Source organism: Melanotaenia boesemani, chromosome 13 (genome assembly GCF_017639745.1).
Source record: "Melanotaenia boesemani isolate fMelBoe1 chromosome 13, fMelBoe1.pri, whole genome shotgun sequence".
Lineage (NCBI taxonomy): Eukaryota > Metazoa > Chordata > Actinopteri > Atheriniformes > Melanotaeniidae > Melanotaenia > Melanotaenia boesemani.
This window is the reverse complement of record NC_055694.1, coordinates 27,316,257-27,338,327: the sequence shown is the minus strand read 5'-3', so window position 1 is coordinate 27,338,327 and position 22,071 is coordinate 27,316,257. Positions and strand designations below refer to the sequence as shown.

The following is a 22,071-nucleotide window of genomic DNA, read 5'->3' as shown; positions in this document are numbered from 1 at the left end:
GAACCAATCAAGAGTCGAAACGTAAAGTACATAAATCCACTTTTTTGCTGCTCTGAAAGTGCTGACAGGAGAATGAAACAGCACTTCATTCAAACATAACCGCTGTTGTCATTTTGGTTTGCAGGTTACGTGTGACTCATCTTGAAGCGTGTTTGTTTGCTTTGTTATGATTTGTAATTTTACTGTTTCAAAACCAATAGAAAATACAACAAATTCCTTACATCTTTTCAACAGTACTATGCAGCAAATGCACATGGTGCTAAATACCTGTGTTTAAATGGTAATGACTCAAAAAATGTAATAAATACATAAACTGATCATTTTAGAACTTGAGATATATACAGTTTATGAGGACTTAAGGTGTAAATCCTCAAAAATGTATCAATAAATCTTCATATACAAATCAATAAAAACATATGAAGATGTCATAAAACGGATATTTCCTCTATAAAATGTAAGAAACTGTTGGAAATGTTCATGGATTACCACAGTGTTCAGCCTGCTCCACACCAGCAGAGGGAGCTAAAGCTTTTCCCAAGAAGTGACAAAGGTCTTCCTGTATGCTTCCTGGTGCCTTCTCTTAATACATGCTCAAGGGCCTTCCAGCTGGTCAGACGGCATAAGAGGTCTCATAAGTCAGCGTATGAAGGATGGAAAGCAAATAAAAAAAAAAGATCAGGTGTACTTGCATGATTTCACATTAGCAGAACATAGTCATATGTGGTGATTTAGAGCAACTGAACTGTGCATGTGTGTAATTTTTGCCATGTGTTTGTGTGTATACTTGTAGATGTCGAGTGAACAGCTGTCAAGGGCGGAGGCGTTGGCATGCTCAGGCTGCAGGCATGCATGCCACGTGATGCTCTACTCTGACACGAAATCTCAGCTGTTTGGGAGGATTCCCATCAGACACATCATCCTGGTGAGCACCACATGTGTATGTTTCCACTCCCATGTGGGTGTCTTTGACAATCAGAAATGAATGAGTGCTTGTATGCACAGGCCACATGCACCTTTCCATTCCTGTTTGTTTAAATGAAAACACATTTCTGTGTTTCAGTGTTGCGTTATCAGTGTGTGTGTGTGTTAACAAGATCTGTCACTTTCCACAGATGCAGATGCGTTTCGACGGTCTGCTAGGTTTCCCTGGCGGGTGAGTTTTTCCTGGTGCTGCTTTGGTTTTATCCTTGTTTGTGGAGGTGCACTCAGCTTTGGTTTGTGAATCTCTCTTTTTCTTCAGAGGGGACCTCTATGAAAAGATGTAAACCTTTAAAAGCATTAAAAACATTCACGCACTATTACAAGAATTTTCATTATGCCAACAAAAACATACTCAAAACATTTTTTTTTACAGAACGTTTATGTCTGCCCTTTAGCTGCTTCTCGATGAGGCTTATTTTTTTCTGCCTCCTGTCTGAAATGACATACGCAAAAGAAATGAAGCATATCGTCACAATGACAAGGGCAAAGCTGTGCCAAAAGAAGAAGTTAAAAAAAGTAAACCTTAGCAGTTTTACAGATGTTTTAAGGGAGTTGTTATACAGGTAAATATCTCAGGATCCCATCAGCCAATGTTGATGATTGACAACCTCTATCAATGGTCAGAGTCAGGAGAATCAAACAAAGGCAGAGTCATAGGAGAACACATTAGCACAGTATTTTTCAAGGTTGAATATATTTTTTGACCAGTAAACAGCAAAGGTGAGACATACTTAATGACTTGCTATTCTTTGGCTGCTAGCTCACTGAGTTTTTATCACACATAAACAATGAGACAGACATCTTTGCAATCAGAAGAGTCTCTGCTTTCATATGACTCCTTGTTGATGTCATTTGCCTGAAGTGGAGAAATGAGCAGAAGCTTTAAAGTGAACAGTACTGTTCACCAGCTTTTGTTATACTCCCATATAACTGCTTGGGGTTAAGATTCTGCTTCATTTAGATGGCAATGCTTTGCAGGGTCATTTTGTTATACTGCATGATAGGTTTGGTGCTTTCTAGCGTGTGCAAAGACCTTCTGTACTGCACATATGGGGGCTCTTTAAGAAGTGGTTAAAAAAAACAGTATTTATCAAACTCTTTCAGCTTAATTGGCATTCTGTAAAATATGAATCACTTGTTCTTTTTTTTCTGTGGTTCATGAATTTCTGATGTGTCATTCGATAACTCACTGAAATTGTGTAACAAGCCAGGAAATCTGAAAATAATCACGATACATGCAAAACCAAGAAAAAGCAGCTTCAGCAAATGTGAAATGTTATCAGGACCAGCACTGTGTCCTGTTTCAAACTAAATACTACTTATAATCAGTTTATCGATATACTTTATAACTGTATGATTATTATGGAAACAATTGAAATGAAAAGATTAACTACTAACTAAAAGCAGGAAACTTTACATTTGTTTATCAGACTTAAACTTTTAATTGTGACTGCCAATCAAACATCACAAATATACAACAAAATATTCAAAAACTGCTCGCTGTTTTCTGCTTGTTTGATCATTTTGAACTTAAAATCTGGCAGCTTTTTGAGTCTGAGCAATTAGCCATTGATGTTTCATCATGAAGGAATAAGCCAGTTTTACACCAGCAGTTTTGCATGTGTGGAATTTTTACAGTTTCAGCAACAACATATTATTTAATGACAGTCTGTGGCTATTTTAGTACTATTATATGATCACCAGTCATAACATGACTGGTCGCACCTGGTAAAGCTGCAGCCTTCACCTAACAAATTGTATAAGCCATGGATTACACAAAATGTAACAGAAAGGTTTGCAGTACGAATGCACACATAGCTGCAGTGTGCACTTTGGCCGGTCAGCCTGTTTGGAGCAGACTTGAGAATTGAACCAACTTTTGGATAAATTGCTTCTATATTCATTTATGGACCATTGAGGATAAATCTGATGATCCTTTCACCGTTCCCCCAGCACCAACCAGGTAATGACATTTAAGATTACAGGTTAGCAGCGATCCTCCCTGCACTTACAGCCTGAGATCACTCGGTGTATGTTTCACCAGTAGGTGAGGATCAGCTCCCAACACACACCTCAAAAGACCATCAGCTCCCAACACACACCGCAAAAGACCCCCCCTCCCCATTTTCATAATAAGGTAGAAATGCATACAGCAAAGTTAAAAGGAGACAGAAAAATGTAAAATGGAAACACAGAAATAAATATGTTTGGAGAAATAAATAGTGGAAGAAAAAGCATGATTGGAAATAATGAGGATCTAAATATGACTGAATTAAAAAATAGTAAATGAATCAAATGCCAGATGAAAACAAAATACAGAAATAAATAATATGGGGGATAAGAAAATGTGAAAGAAAATAATAGAGAAATAAATACAGGCATAGAATATAGAAGGAAAGAAAATGGAAATGTAACAAATAAACTGAAAATTAAATGGAAAAGTAAATAAATTTCAGTATTAATACAAAGTCTAATAAAAACAGTTGAAAACGACGATAGAAATATAAATTGTTAAAATGTCACATTCTGTAAGTTTCTTAATGGAAAAATGTCAATTTTATTGCCAAGCCAAATTATTTATTTATTTATTTGTGGCGTTATGTATATCTATAGTTTATACATCTATTTTAGTCTTTTTTCAGTTTGACAACATAATTTTGAGTCCTTTCTTCCAGGTTTTGTTAATGTTCGGCACAAATTTCAGATAAACCTTAAATAAAAATGAAACAGATTTAAATTATATTGAATTAATTTTTTTTTAGGCTTGGCTTTCTGAGCTAAAGAAATAATTTTCTATTACTATCAAACAAAATAGGAATTGTTTGGAATATGATTGTGCAACAACCCATGACCTTGTTCTCAGCTGAAGTAGATCCATGCCACGCTGTGAGGTCCTGATGAGTTGGTGTGGAATGACCCACTTGGGTCCTCAGAATCAGTGATTTAAAGAGGGGGCAGTGGGGCATCTGCAAGCTGGTGTTGGGCTTTAAAACTCAGCACGGTTTTCACTCTGGGTGATTTATTTCTCAGTCTCATGGGAGCCTTACATCTGACTGTATTTATCTGCTTGTTTATATGATGCTGACCTTTGACTCTCCTCCTACACATCAGGCTGGTTAATCCATCAAAGGAGACCTTGGAGGCGGGGCTTAACAGGGAATTGGTGGAGGAGATTGGCCTGGCGTTACCAGTCTCTGTTGAAGATCATGTGGAATCTTGCTATGCCCCTGCCTCGTCCTCCTCTTCCTCTCGTCTTATCACTCACTTCTATGTGAAGAAGATAGAAGAAGAGCAGATTAGGGAGGTGGAGAAAGCAGCTGTGTCCACTGCAGAGGAACATGGACTTGAGGTAATGTGTCCGCTTGGAGGGACAGTTTGTATTTATCTAAATCCATCTGTAGTTATTTATCCCCTCCCTCCCTTCTCTCCAACCCTTCTACAGGTTCTGGGTATGGTCAGAGTCCCACTTTATACAACAAAGGGCGGTGGAGGGCTGTCGTCTTTCCTGTCACACTCCTTCATTGGCAATGTTCGCACCCAGCTGGTGGAATCTCTGCTGCGCCTCCACCTGGTGTCCCCCAAGGACCTGCAAAAAGCCCTCACGTTCTCTCTGAAGACACATGCAGACTCTGCAAAGGACCTGCAGGCAGCCCTCGCCCTCACAGAGGTGCAGAGGAAACGGTTACAGGAAACATCCTGTTGATACCCATCAGTATTGCAATGTTGCACATACACGCACACGCACACACACACAGGTATTCTTAGGTTGTGACTCATAATTGAACACTATACATCCAAAACATGAACATAAATGGAAATAAAGTCATTACACTTAAACTTTTCTTCTCATTATACTCTTTTGAATCATCATGTTGATTTAAAGCAGCAAAACTGAAAAATTAATAAGTTGCAAGAGCTGCTCTTATAGTCACAACCCCCTCGTTAATAACCTTATTTTAATATAAGGAGGATGACATAATTATTCTTGCAGTGCTAGCAGCTACTAAAAACAACACACCAACATGCAAGACGCTGGGTTGTGTTGCCTAATATGGCAGTGCACAGGTGCCTTTGTGGTTTTGTCAATCTGCCAGGATGAAAGGGGCATGCTCAGCAGAAATCTACATCTTTTCAGTCAAAAGGTTTTTTCTTCTTCTTCTTTTTTCTGCTTTTTTTTTTTTTTTTTTGCTCATGAAGTTATAGCACAGCAGTGCTGGTGCAATCCAAGGATTAATTGTGTCCATGACATACCATATAGCCTGCAGGCGAAAATTTGATTATGTTTAAGTGTACCCTCAGCGCACATAACACGCCTGCACCAGATGTTAGTAACCTCATTCCCAGACAATATCACTGGAACTGAGCTGGAGCAGAGACAGGATGCTGCCAAACACTTGTGATGCCTGTCTGTCCACTGTTGTCTTTTTCATGATATTTATATGGATTGCTTTACAGTCCAGCAGCAACACAAACAGAGAATAAAGTAAACCACTGACTACTTGCACAGCAGGTTATCTGAGCTGCATTCAATGCAATAAATCAACCTCAGATCAGACATACAATAAGTGAAGGGGTCACTCTCCTTGGATTCAGCTTTATAACGTAATAGATTCTATGGAGACGTATTACACTGTACAAGGGCAGATGCATCAGTTAATTACAAGCTGACACAGATTGATTATTTTTTAATCGGGAGTTCAGGGAATTGGTTTTGCAGGTTAAATGAATTTGTCAGGGAGCGAGTAAAGTCTTGTGATTTGCTGTCAATGCGCATCTCTTGATCAGAGTGTGTTTTGTCAGCCATCAGGAGATAAGAAAAGCACCACATCCGGCGCAACAGACAGGATGCTGAGGAGACGGGCAGAACGAAACGTTGCATCTGTGGTTGAGCTCGTGATAAATGTGGGTCTTTTTGTAACGCTTCTCGATGGTATGCCTCCCTGAAGCATGTGTGTGAGCATGTAAACAGTTGCATCTTGCACTCGAGCGTGAGGAGAAGGGATGCTGTCATGTGATGGTGTTGTAAGGGCGAATAATACAAGGTCATCAGAAACACATTTAGAGCAAAAAAAAAAAAGAGGAGGGGGTGGGCAGTGCTGGTGAGGGAAAGATGGAAGGATGGATGGAGGGGAGAGAGCCGGATCGAGGGATGCTGAGGGAGAAAGACGGTATATTCATAGCAGCAGCGGTATTTATAGCCGCCCAGAGGAGAGAAGAGAGTGGGGGGGTGTGGCTTGGGTTGTGGCTTTCTCACTGCTTTGTACGGCTGAGAGGGAGGGAGGGAGGGAATGGGAGGAGAGAGGCAGCTCTGGCGCGAGTGGAGAGGCTATTTGGCATATTTTGCAGGAAGGGGGGAGGGCTGTTTTCATGTGTGTGTGTGTCCCTGAGAAATGAGAGAAACGGAGGAGGGAGGAGAGTACTGAGCTGAGAGAAATCTGTCAGATTCAAACACACTGCTCTGTGTGAGCGTGTGTGTGTGTGTATGTGTGTGTGTGTGTGTGATAGAGAGAACGAGGGATGAGGAAAGAAGCAGAGAGCAGAGGAACAGATAGAAAGAGACAGAGGAGGACCACAAAGTGAGGTATGTACGGTTGTCATGCTGCTCTTGAATATAATAACAACCTGTGTGTGTGTGTGCATGCGTGACTCAAGTGATTGTGTTTATGTGTACTTAAGTGTTTTAAATGAACACTGTCTTCACTTTGGGGACAAATGGATCTTCTTTCTTTTAATCAATTATGTAATATGCGTGCACCATTTCCAGGGTCGATGCTGTCTGTTTCTTTGCTTGTGTAATTATCCTGAGGTGTTTATGTGGCCATTGTGTAGAGCCAGGCTACCACTACCTTGACCATATGGATGCTGATTTTTAACCAATGTAAATATAACTCATACTTCATTGTTGTTTGAGCTGTGTAACCTCAGTTCCACTTATCTGCCCATCACAGTTGATTCATACTGTGCTATTAAAGGATGCAGATAAGCAGAACGAAGCCTCTCAAATGCATCTGCAAAGTAGCATTTTCTTTGTGCTCTTGGTTTATAGTGCAACAGCAAATAAAACTCCAACGCTTTATAGGCAGCTTGAGCTAAAAAGCTGTAACCTTTTGAAGCTATTTTTGTTTACTTTAAGGCTAGTTTTAGGTTCAGGTTTGAAACCAGTATATGTTAACAAATGCACGTGGATTTAAATAATTGCAGTGCACAGGTTGCAAAGCAACCTTGTTGAAAATGGAATTGACCTCAAATGGCAACATGTCACAAGGGTGGAAGGCTACCATCTGTCACTGCTTCAAAAACAACTACAGACAAACAGAAAAAAGCCAGAATACTCTCAGTTCAGGATATGTGACATTTGTGTATTGCATGTATATTTGCTGCACTTGCATAAAGTGTATCGTGTTACTTTTTTTTTTAACTCCTCCACTTCCCTCATGGTGAATTCAGTGCCTTTAAAGGAGCTCAGATGTTTTTGTTTTTTCTCCAAAATTAAATCTTTTGCAATACTCTGATGATGAATAATTTGTGAATCATTTTCATTGTGTTTATTTACAGACATGTTGATTTATTATAAAGTAACTGTATGAAAGCCGTTTATTCACTGCAAACCTTTAAATTTTAAGCAAGATGACATATTTTAAATGAAGGGAACACAAGTTTATTATTTGCTTGACAAGGTACTTTCTTCTCCCTGGAATGTTTTTATGCAAAAGCATTTCGCTTTCACAAAAGATTCCATAAAAACATTTAAGTGTTTTTAAGTTTAATTTTCTTAATGAATATTTTAACTTTATTGTAAAGCTAATAAGTGAGTACTGACATTAATAAAAATGTTTTGTCAAAGTTTTAATTTCATTTAATCCTTTTCATTTACTCACTAAACATGTTTGAAACATATAACAAGACAGGTCAAGGTGTTCATCTTTTGGCAGATAATTTTGCATATTTTAGTTAATGTATATTCAGTTTTATTAATTTTCTTTATTGTTTTTGATAGATTTTTTTTCCAGTATATGTTGGAATAGTTTGTCTTGCCAAACAGCAGATTTATAAAGCTGTCAGTTAATTGTAGAGGAGTTGCATGAAACTGAAATGTAGCATCAAGAAGAAAAATTAAAAAAACTATCACATCTCAAAAGGCCAGTATTGGCTTCAGGTTTCTTGGTAGGATTTGTTCATCTTTTGACACAAGGATCCAAACGAACAGAACCAAACCTAAACTGACCTTTGGTTAGTTCAGTCAGAGACTTCTGTCTTTGCAGAAGTGAAGGTTTCAGCTATGTCTGAATAGCGGATGTGGCAAGGCTGCCAGCCGCCCGTCCCTCCACACTGCCCTACTGTTTCAGTTCACTTTTTTTTAAAGAATCTACCAAGACTAACAGGTATGCATTCCACAAACATTACCTGTAAGTCATTTTCTAAAAGTCAAGCGTAGTACGATAACACACTAGCGTTTTGGCTTCCAGAACTGCCCTCAGCACTTTTGCAGCCCGAGCCTTACAATGATGATGCTGCCAAACAAATAATTTGCACCTTTTAGGAAACATACATTATTTTGTTTATGATCCTAAAAGTCATTGTGCCTTCTTTATATGTAGTGCAATGAGGCCACCTTGAAACTAGTAATCTCTGTGGTGCATGTTTTGGCAGGGATGAGTGGATTAAGTGGCTGCTGAAAACTTTTAGTGAGATTTGCAGGTACAGTGTAATTCTCTACAAATGGTGTGAGAATATAGACCTGCGTTGGCATATTGAGATGCTGTTTCCTGTTTCCAGTGGCAGCTGCTGCAGCAGTTTTGACATTAAAGCATGTTCTTAAAGATACGCGAGCCTGACGCTCTACCTGTAATGCTGTCAGGTGAGCATTTTTAGCTGCTTTCACGTTAGCAAACTTTGAATAATGAACTAGGTTAACGGCTTTCAGAGAGACTAAGTTTTGCAGCTTTACATGAGCCTGAGAAAGTGTGGACTTAGTGTCTGTTTGGTGTATATATTTAATATTTAAGGGAGATTATGTAACTTTTGAACAAGAGATATAACATTCTCCTTCTCAACAATAAAATGTGTTCTGCTGCCACAGCCTTCCTTAGTCTGGGTTAGTAGATTGATGTGACCAATATTAGCAAGCATTTTAGGATATATTTCTGTATATCATTTTTGTACAGTATCAGAAAGTTTGGACACACTTTCCCATTAAATCCAATAGAAAAGTGTGCCCAGTGTGTTCCAATTTCATTTGGATGCTCAAAAAAAGACTAATTTTTGAAATAATGTATAAAACCAGATTCAGAGGAAGCTCTGACATTTATTTGCTAGGAGTGGGCAAAAACATAATCCTCCTTTAACTATAATGCAGCTTGACAGCAGTTTTTAGTCAGTCCTGCATTCACTGAACACCAATGCATGCTTTCATTTATTAACTTGAACTTTTCATTCTAAGTGGAGTGGAACCTCATTAAAAAATCAGTGCTAATGCTAATGACAATTTAAGGGTCACTTGCTATAAACACAACATAGAGCCATGTGAAAAAGAAAGGACATTGGCAGTGTTTGGGATCATTCTCTTGTTTCGTGAACCAATTTCAGAAAGATGGCCTTACATTGACCCTAGAATACTTTGGTATAAGGAGGAGTTCAAGTTGAATTCAGTGACTGCAAGGAGTCCAGGTGGCTGCTAAACCAGACTAAATCATCATCCCTCCACCACCGTGCATGACAGTTGGTAGCAGTGCCTCCACTTTGGTCAAGTTTGTACAAAGGACAGTTTGTCAAACGTCTTTTGGTTGTTTTATTTTAGGTTTTTCTTTTGTTTTTGTAATATCTTTGAAAAATGCATGCTCTGACGTCCAAATTCTCATTTGTGAGCAAACTTACATACTATGGAGTGAGGATCTCCAAATAATTCAAAATGCCCTTACAACCCTTCTTAAATTGATGAACAACAGTTGGTGATGTCTTTCCTCCTTGGCATTGTGCTACCACACACCTAAAAGCTTCAGACCAGTAAACTGACTAAACTTCAGCTTTTATAAAGGTGATCACACTTGCTGAAGATCAATTAATTGAATGTATTTGATTAGCATCACCTGGCATTAAGGGTGTAAGTAAGGTTTTTCAAACAGTTTCTGGATTTTATTCATTCATTCATTCATTCATTTTTTTTTTGTTTGTTTATTTATTTATTTATTTATTTATTTTTGTGTGTGTGTGCATGTTATTATTGAATAACATAAAGGGGTAACATGTCATCAGAGACTGTTTTTAAGACATGGTGATAGGTGATTTTTTATTATCACTGATCTGTGAAACTGTTCATTTGTTTTTGTGTTTGTATTTCTGTAAACTAACACTTTATGGCTTGCAGTATAATTAGTGATATATTATTATATGTATATAAAATTCATGACAGAACCTGATTTTTACTGTCTATTGTGGGTGATTTTTTAGTTCCATTTTATTTCCATCTATTGCACTCACTAAGATAGTGCTTTGTGAATTGTGAATAATTCTTTTATGCTGTTTATCTGTTTTTATTTAAAAAATATTCAGTTAAACATTATTCTAAATGATCTTGTAGTAATTTTATCTCAAACATTAATTGCAACAACCTCATCTTCTTCCAGCTTCCTCTCCAATCCGTCTGTCAGGCCAGTGAGTGTGACACCTGACTCTACGATTCGTGTTCACATTAGTGAATGTACAGCTGAAGCATGGCTGACAGCACAGATTAGCAGGAGATCATATTTAACATCCCCATGCAGCCTTTTACCATTTCAATGCTCCGCTGTAATCACTGCTCTGCTATATGATACATGAACACCTGTGTATGTGTTCTTTGTAGCAGAAAACTCACATTTCCCAAAAAGTCAGTTTTCAGGAAGTGTGGCCATCTGAGCAGAAGGTCCCAGTGACATCCATGCCTTTCTCTTCCTTTTATTTTGCACAGACTTTGGCTTTTTTCAAGGCTGCAGGGAGGATTTTTCTGCTGAGAAACAACAGAGCTGTATGAACGGAACAATTTAGCATAGTTTTCTACAAAAAGACACTAAAAGTTTTATACAGCTACTGTAAAAGGATCGACAAAGCAGTGTTGTCTCTTAGCAGGAAATCCCCTTACAGCATCACCACAGAAGATCTAGCACAAAGTTCCAATTGTATTGCTTCTTCTTAGTGGTCTGCTTTGTCTTTAGAAGAAATCTGTAAAATGAAAAAAGAAAATCCCATAGCAATAGCGATCTGTCACGCTACCTCAGTCACTGTATTCTCTCTTGTCATTGTTGAATTTATTTTCACCAAGTGCGCCACATGATTTAGTCTTTTTATTAACCTTGACTTCAAGTATTAAACCCTGTTCCCCAATAACCTTCATCTCTGTGTCCTGGCTGCCCTTTTAGCTTCTCAGAGCAGCTTTTCTTCCCCTGATCTTTTTCTAAGTCTCTTACAACCCCTCCTCTCTCTTTTTCAGATCATTTACATTTGCTTTGTTCCATGCAGATTAAGGTCGCACGCTGATGAAGCACTCCGGAGCCTCTGGAGGTCTCAGGGCCTCACAGTCTCAATAGTGGAAATCTCTTTGCATTTACTCAATGTTCTTTTGCATTCACTGTCTACTTTTGTCTGAAGCCATCATTGCAATGTGTCTGATTCACGTCCACTGCACTGTCAAGCCATACCAGACTGTTTTCAATGGTTATTTTCCCACTTTCTTCATTTAAAACTGCAAAGTACCTCTGTCATCAGTAAGTCTTTTCACAGCACTGTGAATTACAGCAGACCACATTAAACCAGGTCACAGTTGGAGTTGGTATTTTTTATCAAATCAAATGACTGCTTGAGGCTGACTGAGAAGGAACTGTGTTTCAAATGAAAGCAGCATTTTGGCACTTACTGTAGAGTACTGAAACCTGTTGAGAAACTGACAGGATGTGGGACGTTAAGTTTTTGTGTGTGTATTTATGAGTGTTTGTGCATGTGTGTGTGTGAGAGAGCGTTTGCCTACTTGTGTATTTAGATATTGTCTCGACTTATACTAAGAGTCTTAGTAATTTAGGTCTTCCGTTTCACTTTCAAGGGTTTCCTGATAATTTTAGCATTCTGGGTTGAAGGCATTGTGTTGGTAAGCTCAGCCTCTAATGCAACTCATGAACAGTCACATCTTTTAAAATAACACTGCCCTCAAATGCTGCTTGTGAGCTTGTGATTGTAGGAAAGGAGGTCATGCACACTGAATGCTTGCCATCATGTGGCAAATTGGTGTTAGACAATAGCCAATCAGAACACTGTGTGACTTCAAGACTAAAATGGCAGCAATGCAATGAACCATCTTTGTATTGTGGTACAGTTGGTAATTAAGAATGTCGATATTATCCTCAGATATACTGCAAAATTATTTAATAAAATCTTTACAACTACTACACATAGACATGCTCCAACTGATGAGCAGAGAGGTCAAATACAGACAGATATTGATGAAATGATAAAATAAGGTAGTGGCATGTTGGTTGGTTGGGGCGACCATATCAAAGATTTATGCATCTATTTCTATGTGTTATGGTTTGGTTTTTTTTTTTTTTTTGGTTTTTTTGTTGTTTTTTTTTTGGAGCAGAAATACTTTTGGGAGAGAAAGCATCTCATTCTGATGTACACTACCGTTCAAAAGTTTGGTGTCACTTTACCATGGGATTCAATAGGGAAGTGACCCCAAACTTTTGAATGATGTAAGTGACATTAATGGTACAGTTGCATTAACTTAAAATTATAATTAGGAAGCATCCAATTAGACATCTACATATTATCAGTGAAAATAAACCAATTCAGTTTCTTACTTATGGATCAATGTTGCAAATTTGCCATAAATATTGTCTCAAGTATCTTTATAACCACATTTATAACGAGTTGTTTTGAATATCAAGTTGCTGGCAAGTTCTAGGATTTTAATCTATTTGCAAAACTGTATATGAGTTTCTGTCATGATCTCTGGGTTTAGGTGGATTTTAGTTATTGTTCTGCAGTCCATTTAGTTTCTAGTTTTGTCTAGTTTTTTGGGGTTTGTCTTGTTTACTGTTTTATTTTGTAGAGTTGTTTCCCCCCGTATGTGCTGTTTGCTTTACTTTCTGTTCCCTGCCTCTAGAGTTTCAGTGCTGCATTTGGGTCCTTCCTCCTCATCTTTATGATATAATTGTCACAATAATGAATTCAAATTGTAGTTAAAGGATATCATTCAAGTTTTTTTTCTTTTTCTTGAGGTCTTAAAATGTCTGTGCTGTGTTTTGGTGAAAATACCATGGGGATGTAGTACGACTACACCTGTCTTAACCCTGAATTTACAACTCTGTTCATAGCAGCCAGTTTTAGAAAGTTGAGTGACTCAATAACACTTAAAGCACATTATTTTTACATCTTACATCTTAAACCAGCACACACAAAACCACTGGATTCATCTACGTAAACTGGTCCAGGTTGTTAAAACACCACACTGTTGCACTTCTTAGCCAGCTTACATGTTTATACCTCAATCAAACAATGGCTTGGTTATTCCTTCATCACAATCAGCTCCCTAAGCCTAGGATCTCACTGTTGCTCTAGCCCTTTGTTTTAACCTCATGTTACAGCTTCTGATGAGGAAAAAATGTAGAATGCCAATAATAGCCAGGATATAAAATATTAAAGACCTGATGGAAAATTATTAGCCATTTTATTTCATAAATGGACTGAATAACTGAAAAAGTGCCACTGTTAGGTGCAGTAGGAGCTAAGGCGGCCCTGACAAAGGTCACAGATAATTTTTCCTAACTTTTGGAGCATATTTCACTCTGGGCAGGATGTCTTTGTTTAGTTATTTCTGGATTTACAGCACAATCAACAAACCAAAAGTTGACAGACAGGGTAGATCACGAGGGCTTGCAATAACTACTGGGCCTGCTGTGAGACTAGATCTCTTAGCTAACAGCACAGCTAAAATGATTGCAGGCATTTTTTTTTTAATTATTACTTTTATGGACATCCCCAACCACCAACCTCCAGGCATCAAATGTCCTTATTAGTGCTATTATTCATCACTTCTCATATTCCCTTCCCCCCTTTATTATCATCTACATCATCATCACGGTGCTCTCTTACTGTCCAGTTTGTGTTATGCTCTTGTCACACCATCCCTCTTATTAAATTTCACTTCTCTGGTGTCACTGTCCCTTTCTTTCTTGTCACTCTGTCCTCATTTGTCCTCTTCCTCTTGACTGACTCTTTCGTTCCCCTATTTTGGTTTGAACAATTTTTTGCCCTCTTCTCATCATAGCAGCTTCCTTTAACTGCATTTTCTGTGTTTTCTCTGTCTTTGCTGCTCAGGCCAGTTTACCTATGGCTCAGCGTTCAGATCAGGAGCTCTTTGGATTCCATGGAATAATCGACCCAACCGACATTACCACAGGAAGCAGTCAAACAACCCTGATGCCGATGTGCCTCACACAGCCATAGATTACCAAGGCGCAGAGGTCAGGGGTGAAGGGTCACGGATTACAAGAGCTGAGGTTGAGAGGTTTGAGAAAGGGGGGACGGCGAGGCAGCAGGAATCAGGCATCGCGAGGGAAGGTCTCAGTGACAAACGAGGGTCAAGGGATTAAAAATGATGACATCACATGGAAAGCTGAGAAAGGAGAAGGGGAGTCTGGCCGAGTATGAATCGCAGATGAAAGGTAAGCCACTGTATATGTATAGGTCTGTGGCCTTTAAGCCATTTTTGTTTATGAATGTACACCTACCTGCATGCATGAATGCATGTAAGACAGCACATGCACACTGATGCATGAATGCGTGCAGTTACTCTGCAAAATCATTGAGCCATATGCTTGTATGCATCCATATGCGTACATGCATTTATTAAAAAAGAATAAAATGTAGACATATATGCTGTAACAAAGATTAAATCACACCTCATATGAGCCTGCTGGCATGCAAAGATATTTCTAATGGCAGTAGGTCAGAGATGTTTATGGGCCTGTAAAAAGGGGAACACAAGGCTGTGATAAAAGTGGAAACATAACCAAGATTATCAGTATTTCACATGACAACAGCATGTGTGTACGTGTCATGTGTCGTGTTTTGGAGTGTACCATGGCTGACTCCGTACTGTACTACTAGGGTGTATTTATAGCTAGTATTAGTGATGCTGTCTCCTCACATCCAGTCAGCCTGGGGCTGTGTACTCTGTGTACTGTGCACAAAGACAGGGAAAGAGAGTAAAGAGGGGAAAGATGGAAATGGTGAAGGTGGGGTGTAAAGGAGGAAATAGTAAATAGAGACAGAGAACAGGTAAAAAACAGAAGAGGGAGAGGAGAGATGAGGGGGCAAAGTGAAAGAAGTGTTATGTTAGAGAGCTGTGTTTCTATAAACCTTTTCATATCACTGTGCAGCACTAGGACACTACACTTTGGCTTTGCTGTGTATATTTATACACTTGAGTGTATTACATCCTGTATACAAGATTGCAACAAGTGCAGTGTATGTAATGAACCTGTTGTTGCTATCAAAGCATTTTACATCAATCAAACTGCTCAGCGCCATCGTCTTAATAAATGTTGTCAGCTGATGGACAACCTTTCATTATTATCGATTCACAATGTAATCTGTGCTTTGTGGGTTGTGCAGACATCACTTAGGTTAAATCTGTGACTACAGACACCGTTATGATAGCACATTTTAGCAAAACATTATTAATATACTATGTATGGTTGTATTATTGTTTGTGATTAGTTTGGTTGCAGAATACAACCTGTCAAAAAAAAACTCTAAAAAAGTTGGGATGCTGTTTAAAATGTAATTAGAGACAGGATGCAATGCTTTGCAATAGTGTATAGCAACAGATTTAGTGTTTAAAATGAGACATTTACTATTTCATGAAAATATGAGCCCATCTTGAACTTAAAGGCAGTAGCACCTTTAGACAGGGGCAGAAATAGGCTAAAATAGTAGTGGTAATAAGACAAAACAGCTGGACGAACATATTGCAGATAATTTGATTATTTGGCAACAGCTCAATAACATGATTGGCTATAAAAAAAAGAGCACCTTGAAGAGAGAGAGTGTCTTAAATGTAAAAATTGGGATCAGCAATCAGCAGAAATAAAACTGCTGATACCAACTATGGAGCAATTTCAGAATGATGGAAAAGGCTTTAAAAATTTTCCACCATCTACAGTACAAAATATCATCCAAACATGCAGAGAATCTGGAGACATCTGTGTGAGCAAAGGACAAAACTGGAGATGAATATTGGATGTCTTTGATCTTCAGGATTTCAGGCTAAAATGCATTTTGTTGTGAAAATCACAGCATGGGTTTAGGGGCACTTCCTAAAATCACCGTCTGTAAACACAGTTCACCAAGGCCATCCATAAATGCAGTTCATATCTCTGCCATATAAAGAAGAAGCCACATGAGAACACGGTCCAGAGGCAGGCCAAATCTAATTTAAAATGGACAATGAGAAAAACGGTTTTGGTCAGACTAATCAAAATGTGAATTTATTTTAAGAAAGCAGGGAATCAGCATAATCTGAACTAAAGAGAAGAACTACCCGGCTAGTTATTAGTCTTCAGTTCAAAAACAAACCTGATGTTATGGGGGTGAAATAGCTCTTTTAGAGCAGCATCATCGATGCTGAAAGGTATTAACTGGTTTTAGAGCACCATTTGCTCCCAAAGATCTTTTTCAGGGAATGCCTTGCATATTTCAGCAAGACAATATTAAACCACTCACTGCAACTATTACAAAAAGTAAGACATCTTACTGGAAGAGTACAGTGGTGGACTGCAATAAAACTGTTGTTAAAAGAAGAGGGGATACTACACAGTGGTAAACAAGGCTCTGTCACACATTTTTGTAGACGTCGCTGCAACAAATGACCTAATATTATTTTCCCTATTTAAAAAAACAATTGAACATTTCCTTTTTTATAGAAACAGGTGATGTGATAAACTGGAAATCATCTGAGCCTAACATGCATATTTGTTTAAATTCTTTAAAAATAATGTCTAAAATGTTGCAGATAAAAGCATCCCAGAGATGCTCGACCTACAAGAAAAGCAGAGTTCACCACTTGTGACAGTATGCAGGGACAAACTGAGAAATATGAGAATAATATCTCCCTAAATACATTGCATTGCTTAGCAATTTTATACATTTACAGTACATAGCATTACTAAAAGATTCAGAGAAAATTCAGGCAGCACTGCATCAAAACCAGGAATGTTTCTGTTATGATAATCACTGCTTAGACCCAGGAACACTTTTGAAACCAGTTTTTAAAGTTTATCAACTTGAAACTCTGAAGATCAAACCATAATTTAAACATCTTCTAACAGTACTTCTCCTTTAATGAAGCCGCTGGGGAGTTCAGCTCTGATCCTTGAGGGCCACAATACTGCAGGTTTTCCATGTTTCCCTGCTCCAACACACCTGACTCTAATTAATGAGTCATCCAGCAGAACTTCATAGGCTCTTGGATCCATTTAATTTTAATTAGGTGTGTGAGCAGGGACACATCGAAAACCTGCAGGACAGCTGCCCTTGGGAGCCGACTTTGGAAACCTTTGCCATTAAGTTCTCAATACTAAAGAAGAGACAGAGTATCTGATGTGGAAGAGTTTAAAAGGGAAATCTGTGAAAGTGTAAGTTACGTGCATGAATGGGTAACTTTAACATCTAGTTATGGAATAATTAAGAATGATCTCATTTTAGAAAGTGCCACATAACATTTTGCTTGCTTGTAGCACTGACTGTAGCATAACTGATCTGCTACAGTCAGTTAACCCCATGCTGGCAATGTTGACCTGAGAGTAGGATATTCCCTAAGTTATACAGTCAGGTCGAAAAAATACTTCCCCCTACAAAAGCAGAAGTTTTTTTTTGTTCGTTTTTTTTTTTTTTTTTTTTTTGGTCCTGATCATCGTGCCAAGGAGGAAAGACATCAGAAATTAACTTAGAAAAGCAGCTGTTGCTGCCCATCAACCTTGGTTATACGGCTATTTTCAAACAATCTGCAGTCCATCACGCTACAGTTAGTTATATAATAGATCCTAAAGCCAATCTATCCCAGCTGAGAACTATTTGTAAGATTCAGTATAAAAGTATGAATCTTTTTTGGGTTGCAGAGAGCGATTAGTTAAATATTTCATGTACTGGCTAAGGTGATAAAAACACTCACCTCATGCTTAAAATAACTCATCCAGAACATAAATCCAGTTATCTGCATGTATGTCAGCTTCCATGCTTATGTCTTTACTAAAAATGGCTACCCTCTTCTGTTTCTCCATCATTTCAGACCTGCGGGCCCAGCTGACAGACCAGATAAAGATTTTAGACTCTCAGGTGGAGGTGAAACAGCAGCAGCTGTCAGACCTGTCTGAGTTTCTCCGGCGTCGTGGTGACATTGAGATCGAATATGCTCGTGCACTCGACAAACTAACCGAGAGGTTCACTCACAAGACTAAAAAGTAAGTATGTTTTGATTTTGTTTTGGTTTTTGGTTTATTGATTTTTTTTGTTCGTTTGTATTTTTGTGTGCCTTGTGTGTGCACATCATAATCTCAAGGATTGTTTTGTTAATCTTCAGGAAGGAGCAGTGGGGTCAGTCTGTGTGTCAGGTCTGGTCTGTCTTGCTGACTCAGACCCGCCTAGAGAGCCGAGAACATGCAGCACTGGGGGACACCTGCTTCAACACACTCACACAGAGGCTGACACACAGTACGGAGGACACGCATCGTCTGCATAAAAGGGTGAGACAATGTTTGCTGTTAGGTCACATGCATGCAGACAGAGACATGCTGGAAAACCTGGTGGAGTTCATACAAGTCCTTCATCCATGTTCCCACAAGTCACACAATTCTTCTTCTTTTTAAACTGAGTCTTATTTTTAGGGTCATAATTTAATTGACCTCTACACCATTAAATATAAGATAAGCTTGAAATATGATAGTCTTTAACTTATACTGCATACATTTGCCAGGTAAATTGATATAATATACATAAAGCACAATGATCTGATCACAATTTTAAAAATAAATAAATTATTTATAATTATTATTATTATTATTATTATTAATAATAATAATAATAATAATAATATATCAAGTGCAGTACACTGATGGGGTACTGGACTCAAGCTTCTGTTTCACCTGCATGATAAACAAATCTTGTGTAAATTTCCCAACCGATCATTTTTGTAATGCTACACTTGTTTTGACCGCAGTTCTTATCTAACCTTAAAAACCAAACAGATTCATGCCTCAGAGATTGCAAAACAAAACAGCCTCATGACATAATTTACTGAACAAATGTTATAGTTTCACAATTAACACTCAACTTATACAATGACTGTGCTTGCCACCTGTCTGTCTTTAGAAAATAAAAATTTTCTAAACACAGACAAGTGGCTGCTCGGTGGTGTAGTGGTTAGCACCTTCATCTAATAGCAAGAAGGTTTGGACCTCAGCCGGGGACTGTGGGGGGTTTGCATGTTCTCCTTGTGCATGCATGAGTTCTTTGAGGGCACACCAGCTTCCTCCTGTGGGAGGAAGCTGGTGTGCCCTCCCTCTCGACTGGCAGCCACTGGGATAGCCCCCCTCCCCCCTAAATAAATCTCTAAACATGATTATGTGCAGGTTTGTCACAACTTTGCTGTTAAACCCTGGTGTGGTGTTCATGATTTTGTTATTCAACCAGTTCATGGGTCCTGCTGCATCTTTAGGTCTTTAATTCAACAAATCAAATAATTTTCTGTTAAAATACTCAACAAATGTTTACTTCATCCTGATTACAAACAATATAAACAGCATATATGCTTAATATTGGCCCTTCACCTTTCTTACAACCCATATATGAATTTAAGGTCTACTCATTTTTGTTTTTTGTTCATCACTGTTTATTTTATCAATTACAACTTATTTATTTACTGTCTTATATATGGGGTCTAGGACGTATCAGTCCACTAATCCCAAAGTTGGTCAACTGAGTTTGAGACACAAGATCTATATCCAAGCGATACATTTTCATCTAATCATGTCTAACAGGGATTATGACACTGGCATTTTAGAAATGTGGAATTATCTACAATATATTCTAGCAAGACTGAGATTGACAAAGATACCACACTGGAAGTCTTTGAATAAATTCCCTTTCAACCATTTAGTCTGGTAACACAGATCCCTCAACAGTCTTATTCATCTCATAAAGTGCAGAGAATGATCTATCTTGTTGAAATTGCTTGTTGTCAGACATTCTCTCTGTACCTTCTTGTGGTTGAAAAGTGAGCAGAATCTTAATGATGCCATAAGAGTCATTTCAAAGCTGCTTGGAGCTGTTGTTAGGCCCACTGCCATGAAATGCAAGACTCTTTTAGCTTCTGCCCTTTTCTCTGGAACTAGCCAAAAAAGTGCTGTACAACTGTTGAAAAAAGGAAAAAGACATTATTAAGTTGGGAAGAGTATGTAGTCACCAGGGCCTCATTTTTTAAACTGTGTGTAGCAAAGCAAAAAGGAAATGTGCACACAAAAACTTTCAGATTTATCAAAGCGTGTGCACGCACGTCCCACGCCTGTTTCTGTTCATAAGTCAGAATCAGCTCTAATGTTGGCGCACATGAGGGAGCGCCTTCCCAGGCCCTTGTGGTGGCCATAAAATTCAGGTGAACACCTATAATAAATATTCATCATATCATTTCTGTGATGGCTCAGGAGGGAAAAAGGAGGAAAACGTGTAATTTTTCAGTGTGTGAGACAGAGATCCTGATGGATCATTTTGGTGGATCATTATTTATTTAGTGGGGACAGCGTGGGCATTACCAGTGTCAGAAAAGCAGAAGAGGGCAGCAGGCGGCAGATTCTATCAACACTGTGTCAGAACACAATACACTCCAGAGGTATTGGTTGGTCTGACTGGATTTCGTAGTTGATAGGGAATCTGTCTGCCAAAAGTTCAAATCCCACAGGGATGAATTGTTTTGGTGAAAAGCGTCTGCTAAATGACAATACTGCTTAATAAATTTAATAATTGGTTTTGTACAGATACATCTGAGATTGGCAGTTTATTTAGAGTTAAATAATATTTCTTTCTAGTTGCTGGGTGCTCCAGCTCGGTGCGCCGTGCAGAGGGACACAATCCCCGCAATTAATGAGGTGGCCTAGGAGTTGTGGGAAATGAAAACAATCTGGACAGAAACTAGGACAACAATAAAAAACATTGTGTAAGAATAAATAAATAAAAGGAAATCCACCTCTTGTGTGTTTCATTAGCGTTGCATCACTTCTAAACCTCCAGCCTCCAGCCTGCATCCCACTCTGCTGGAATGAAGGACCAAAGGTACTCACGCTGGCAGCAGACTGTCCAACATATTTAGCTGGATGTATTTTATAACATTTAAGTTTTGTTTCACAATGACAGAGCATATTTTAGTGGTTGAGGTTGAAACTAATATCATCTCCCTTTTTCTTGAAAAACCAGTTTTTTTCCTGAGCGTGCGCTCTTCAATATCAAATGTGCCTCTTTATTCGTTTCTGCAAACAGCTTTAATATCTTACATGTGCTGTAAAAGGTAATAGTGGATTGTGCACAAATGTCTCACATTTCACAGCATTTCCTTAATTTTATTCTGTACAGTTGTTGTTGCCCTTTCCCGTTCTTCTGTGCGTACGCCTGGGTCAGAGTAGGAACATTTTCCTGTCAAGTTTGGTTTTCATAAATCCCAAAAGATGACTATATTTGGTGTACACCAGTTTTTGTTCCTATGCCAGCTTTATAAATGAGGCCCCAGATCTGATTTGCCCCTTTAGACACTAACTGTGCTTAGTTAATGGACCCTAATGTGCCATGATGGAAAGTAATCAACTACTTTATCCAAAAGTAAAGCGACCTGTCCTACAGTTTATCAGGTTTTTAATTATTACAAACTTCACATGGAAAAGCAGCAATCTGTGGTATTATGGAGAGACACACACCAGAGCTTAGTAAATTGCTTGTAAGCTTTGGGATTAACTAATGTGTATGGGCTATATATACACACACACACACACACACACATATATATATATATATATATAT

The 22,071-nt window shown here is 38.4% G+C and overlaps 2 protein-coding genes across 5 annotated transcripts in view; both read left to right on the top strand.

The window, feature by feature from the left end:
• Positions 1 to 564: 564 nt before the first annotated feature.
• zgc:103759 (U8 snoRNA-decapping enzyme) lies at positions 565 to 22,050 on the top strand. 3 transcript variants are annotated; one of them, XR_006012402.1, is made up of 7 exons: positions 577 to 679; positions 791 to 922; positions 1,113 to 1,153; positions 4,093 to 4,330; positions 4,424 to 4,736; positions 21,961 to 21,968; positions 22,028 to 22,050. XR_006012402.1 is itself a non-coding variant. In XM_042003121.1 (5 exons), exons 2-5 carry the CDS (start codon positions 791 to 793, stop codon positions 4,682 to 4,684), a joined length of 672 nt encoding a protein of 223 aa, XP_041859055.1. In that variant the 5' UTR covers positions 565 to 626; the 3' UTR covers positions 4,685 to 6,214. The 3 variants fall into 3 exon arrangements, 2 of the variants coding, with proteins under 2 accessions (XP_041859055.1, XP_041859053.1); XM_042003121.1 differs by lacking the exons at positions 21,961 to 21,968; positions 22,028 to 22,050 and having other exon boundaries at positions 565 to 626; positions 4,424 to 6,214; XM_042003119.1 differs by lacking the exons at positions 21,961 to 21,968; positions 22,028 to 22,050 and having other exon boundaries at positions 4,424 to 6,214.
• arhgap4b (Rho GTPase activating protein 4b) overlaps positions 6,311 to 22,071 on the top strand; it is a 34,703-nt gene continuing 18,942 nt past the window's right edge. Inside the window, exons 1-4 of one of the 2 annotated variants that reach the window (XM_042003114.1) lie at positions 6,311 to 6,562; positions 14,326 to 14,672; positions 18,299 to 18,470; positions 18,590 to 18,752. In XM_042003114.1, the coding sequence (XP_041859048.1) occupies positions 14,603 to 14,672; positions 18,299 to 18,470; positions 18,590 to 18,752 (405 nt within the window). In that variant the 5' untranslated portion in view covers positions 6,311 to 6,562; positions 14,326 to 14,602. The remainder of the gene's footprint in view (positions 6,563 to 14,325; positions 14,673 to 18,298; positions 18,471 to 18,589; positions 18,753 to 22,071) is intronic. The other variant, XM_042003113.1, reaches the window with a different exon arrangement.

What these genes read in the sequence shown, in the direction of transcription:
- zgc:103759 (XM_042003119.1), top strand. Translation starts at nt 644, where the DNA reads ATGAAGGATGGAAAGCAAATAAAAAAAAAAGATCAG. An exon ending in AAATAAAAAAAAAAGATCAG is followed by an intron (nt 680 to 790) that starts GTGTACTTGCAT and finishes GTATACTTGTAG; the next exon opens with ATGTCGAGTGAACAGCTGTC. An exon ending in CTGCTAGGTTTCCCTGGCGG is followed by an intron (nt 1,154 to 4,092) that starts GTGAGTTTTTCC and finishes CCTACACATCAG; the next exon opens with GCTGGTTAATCCATCAAAGG.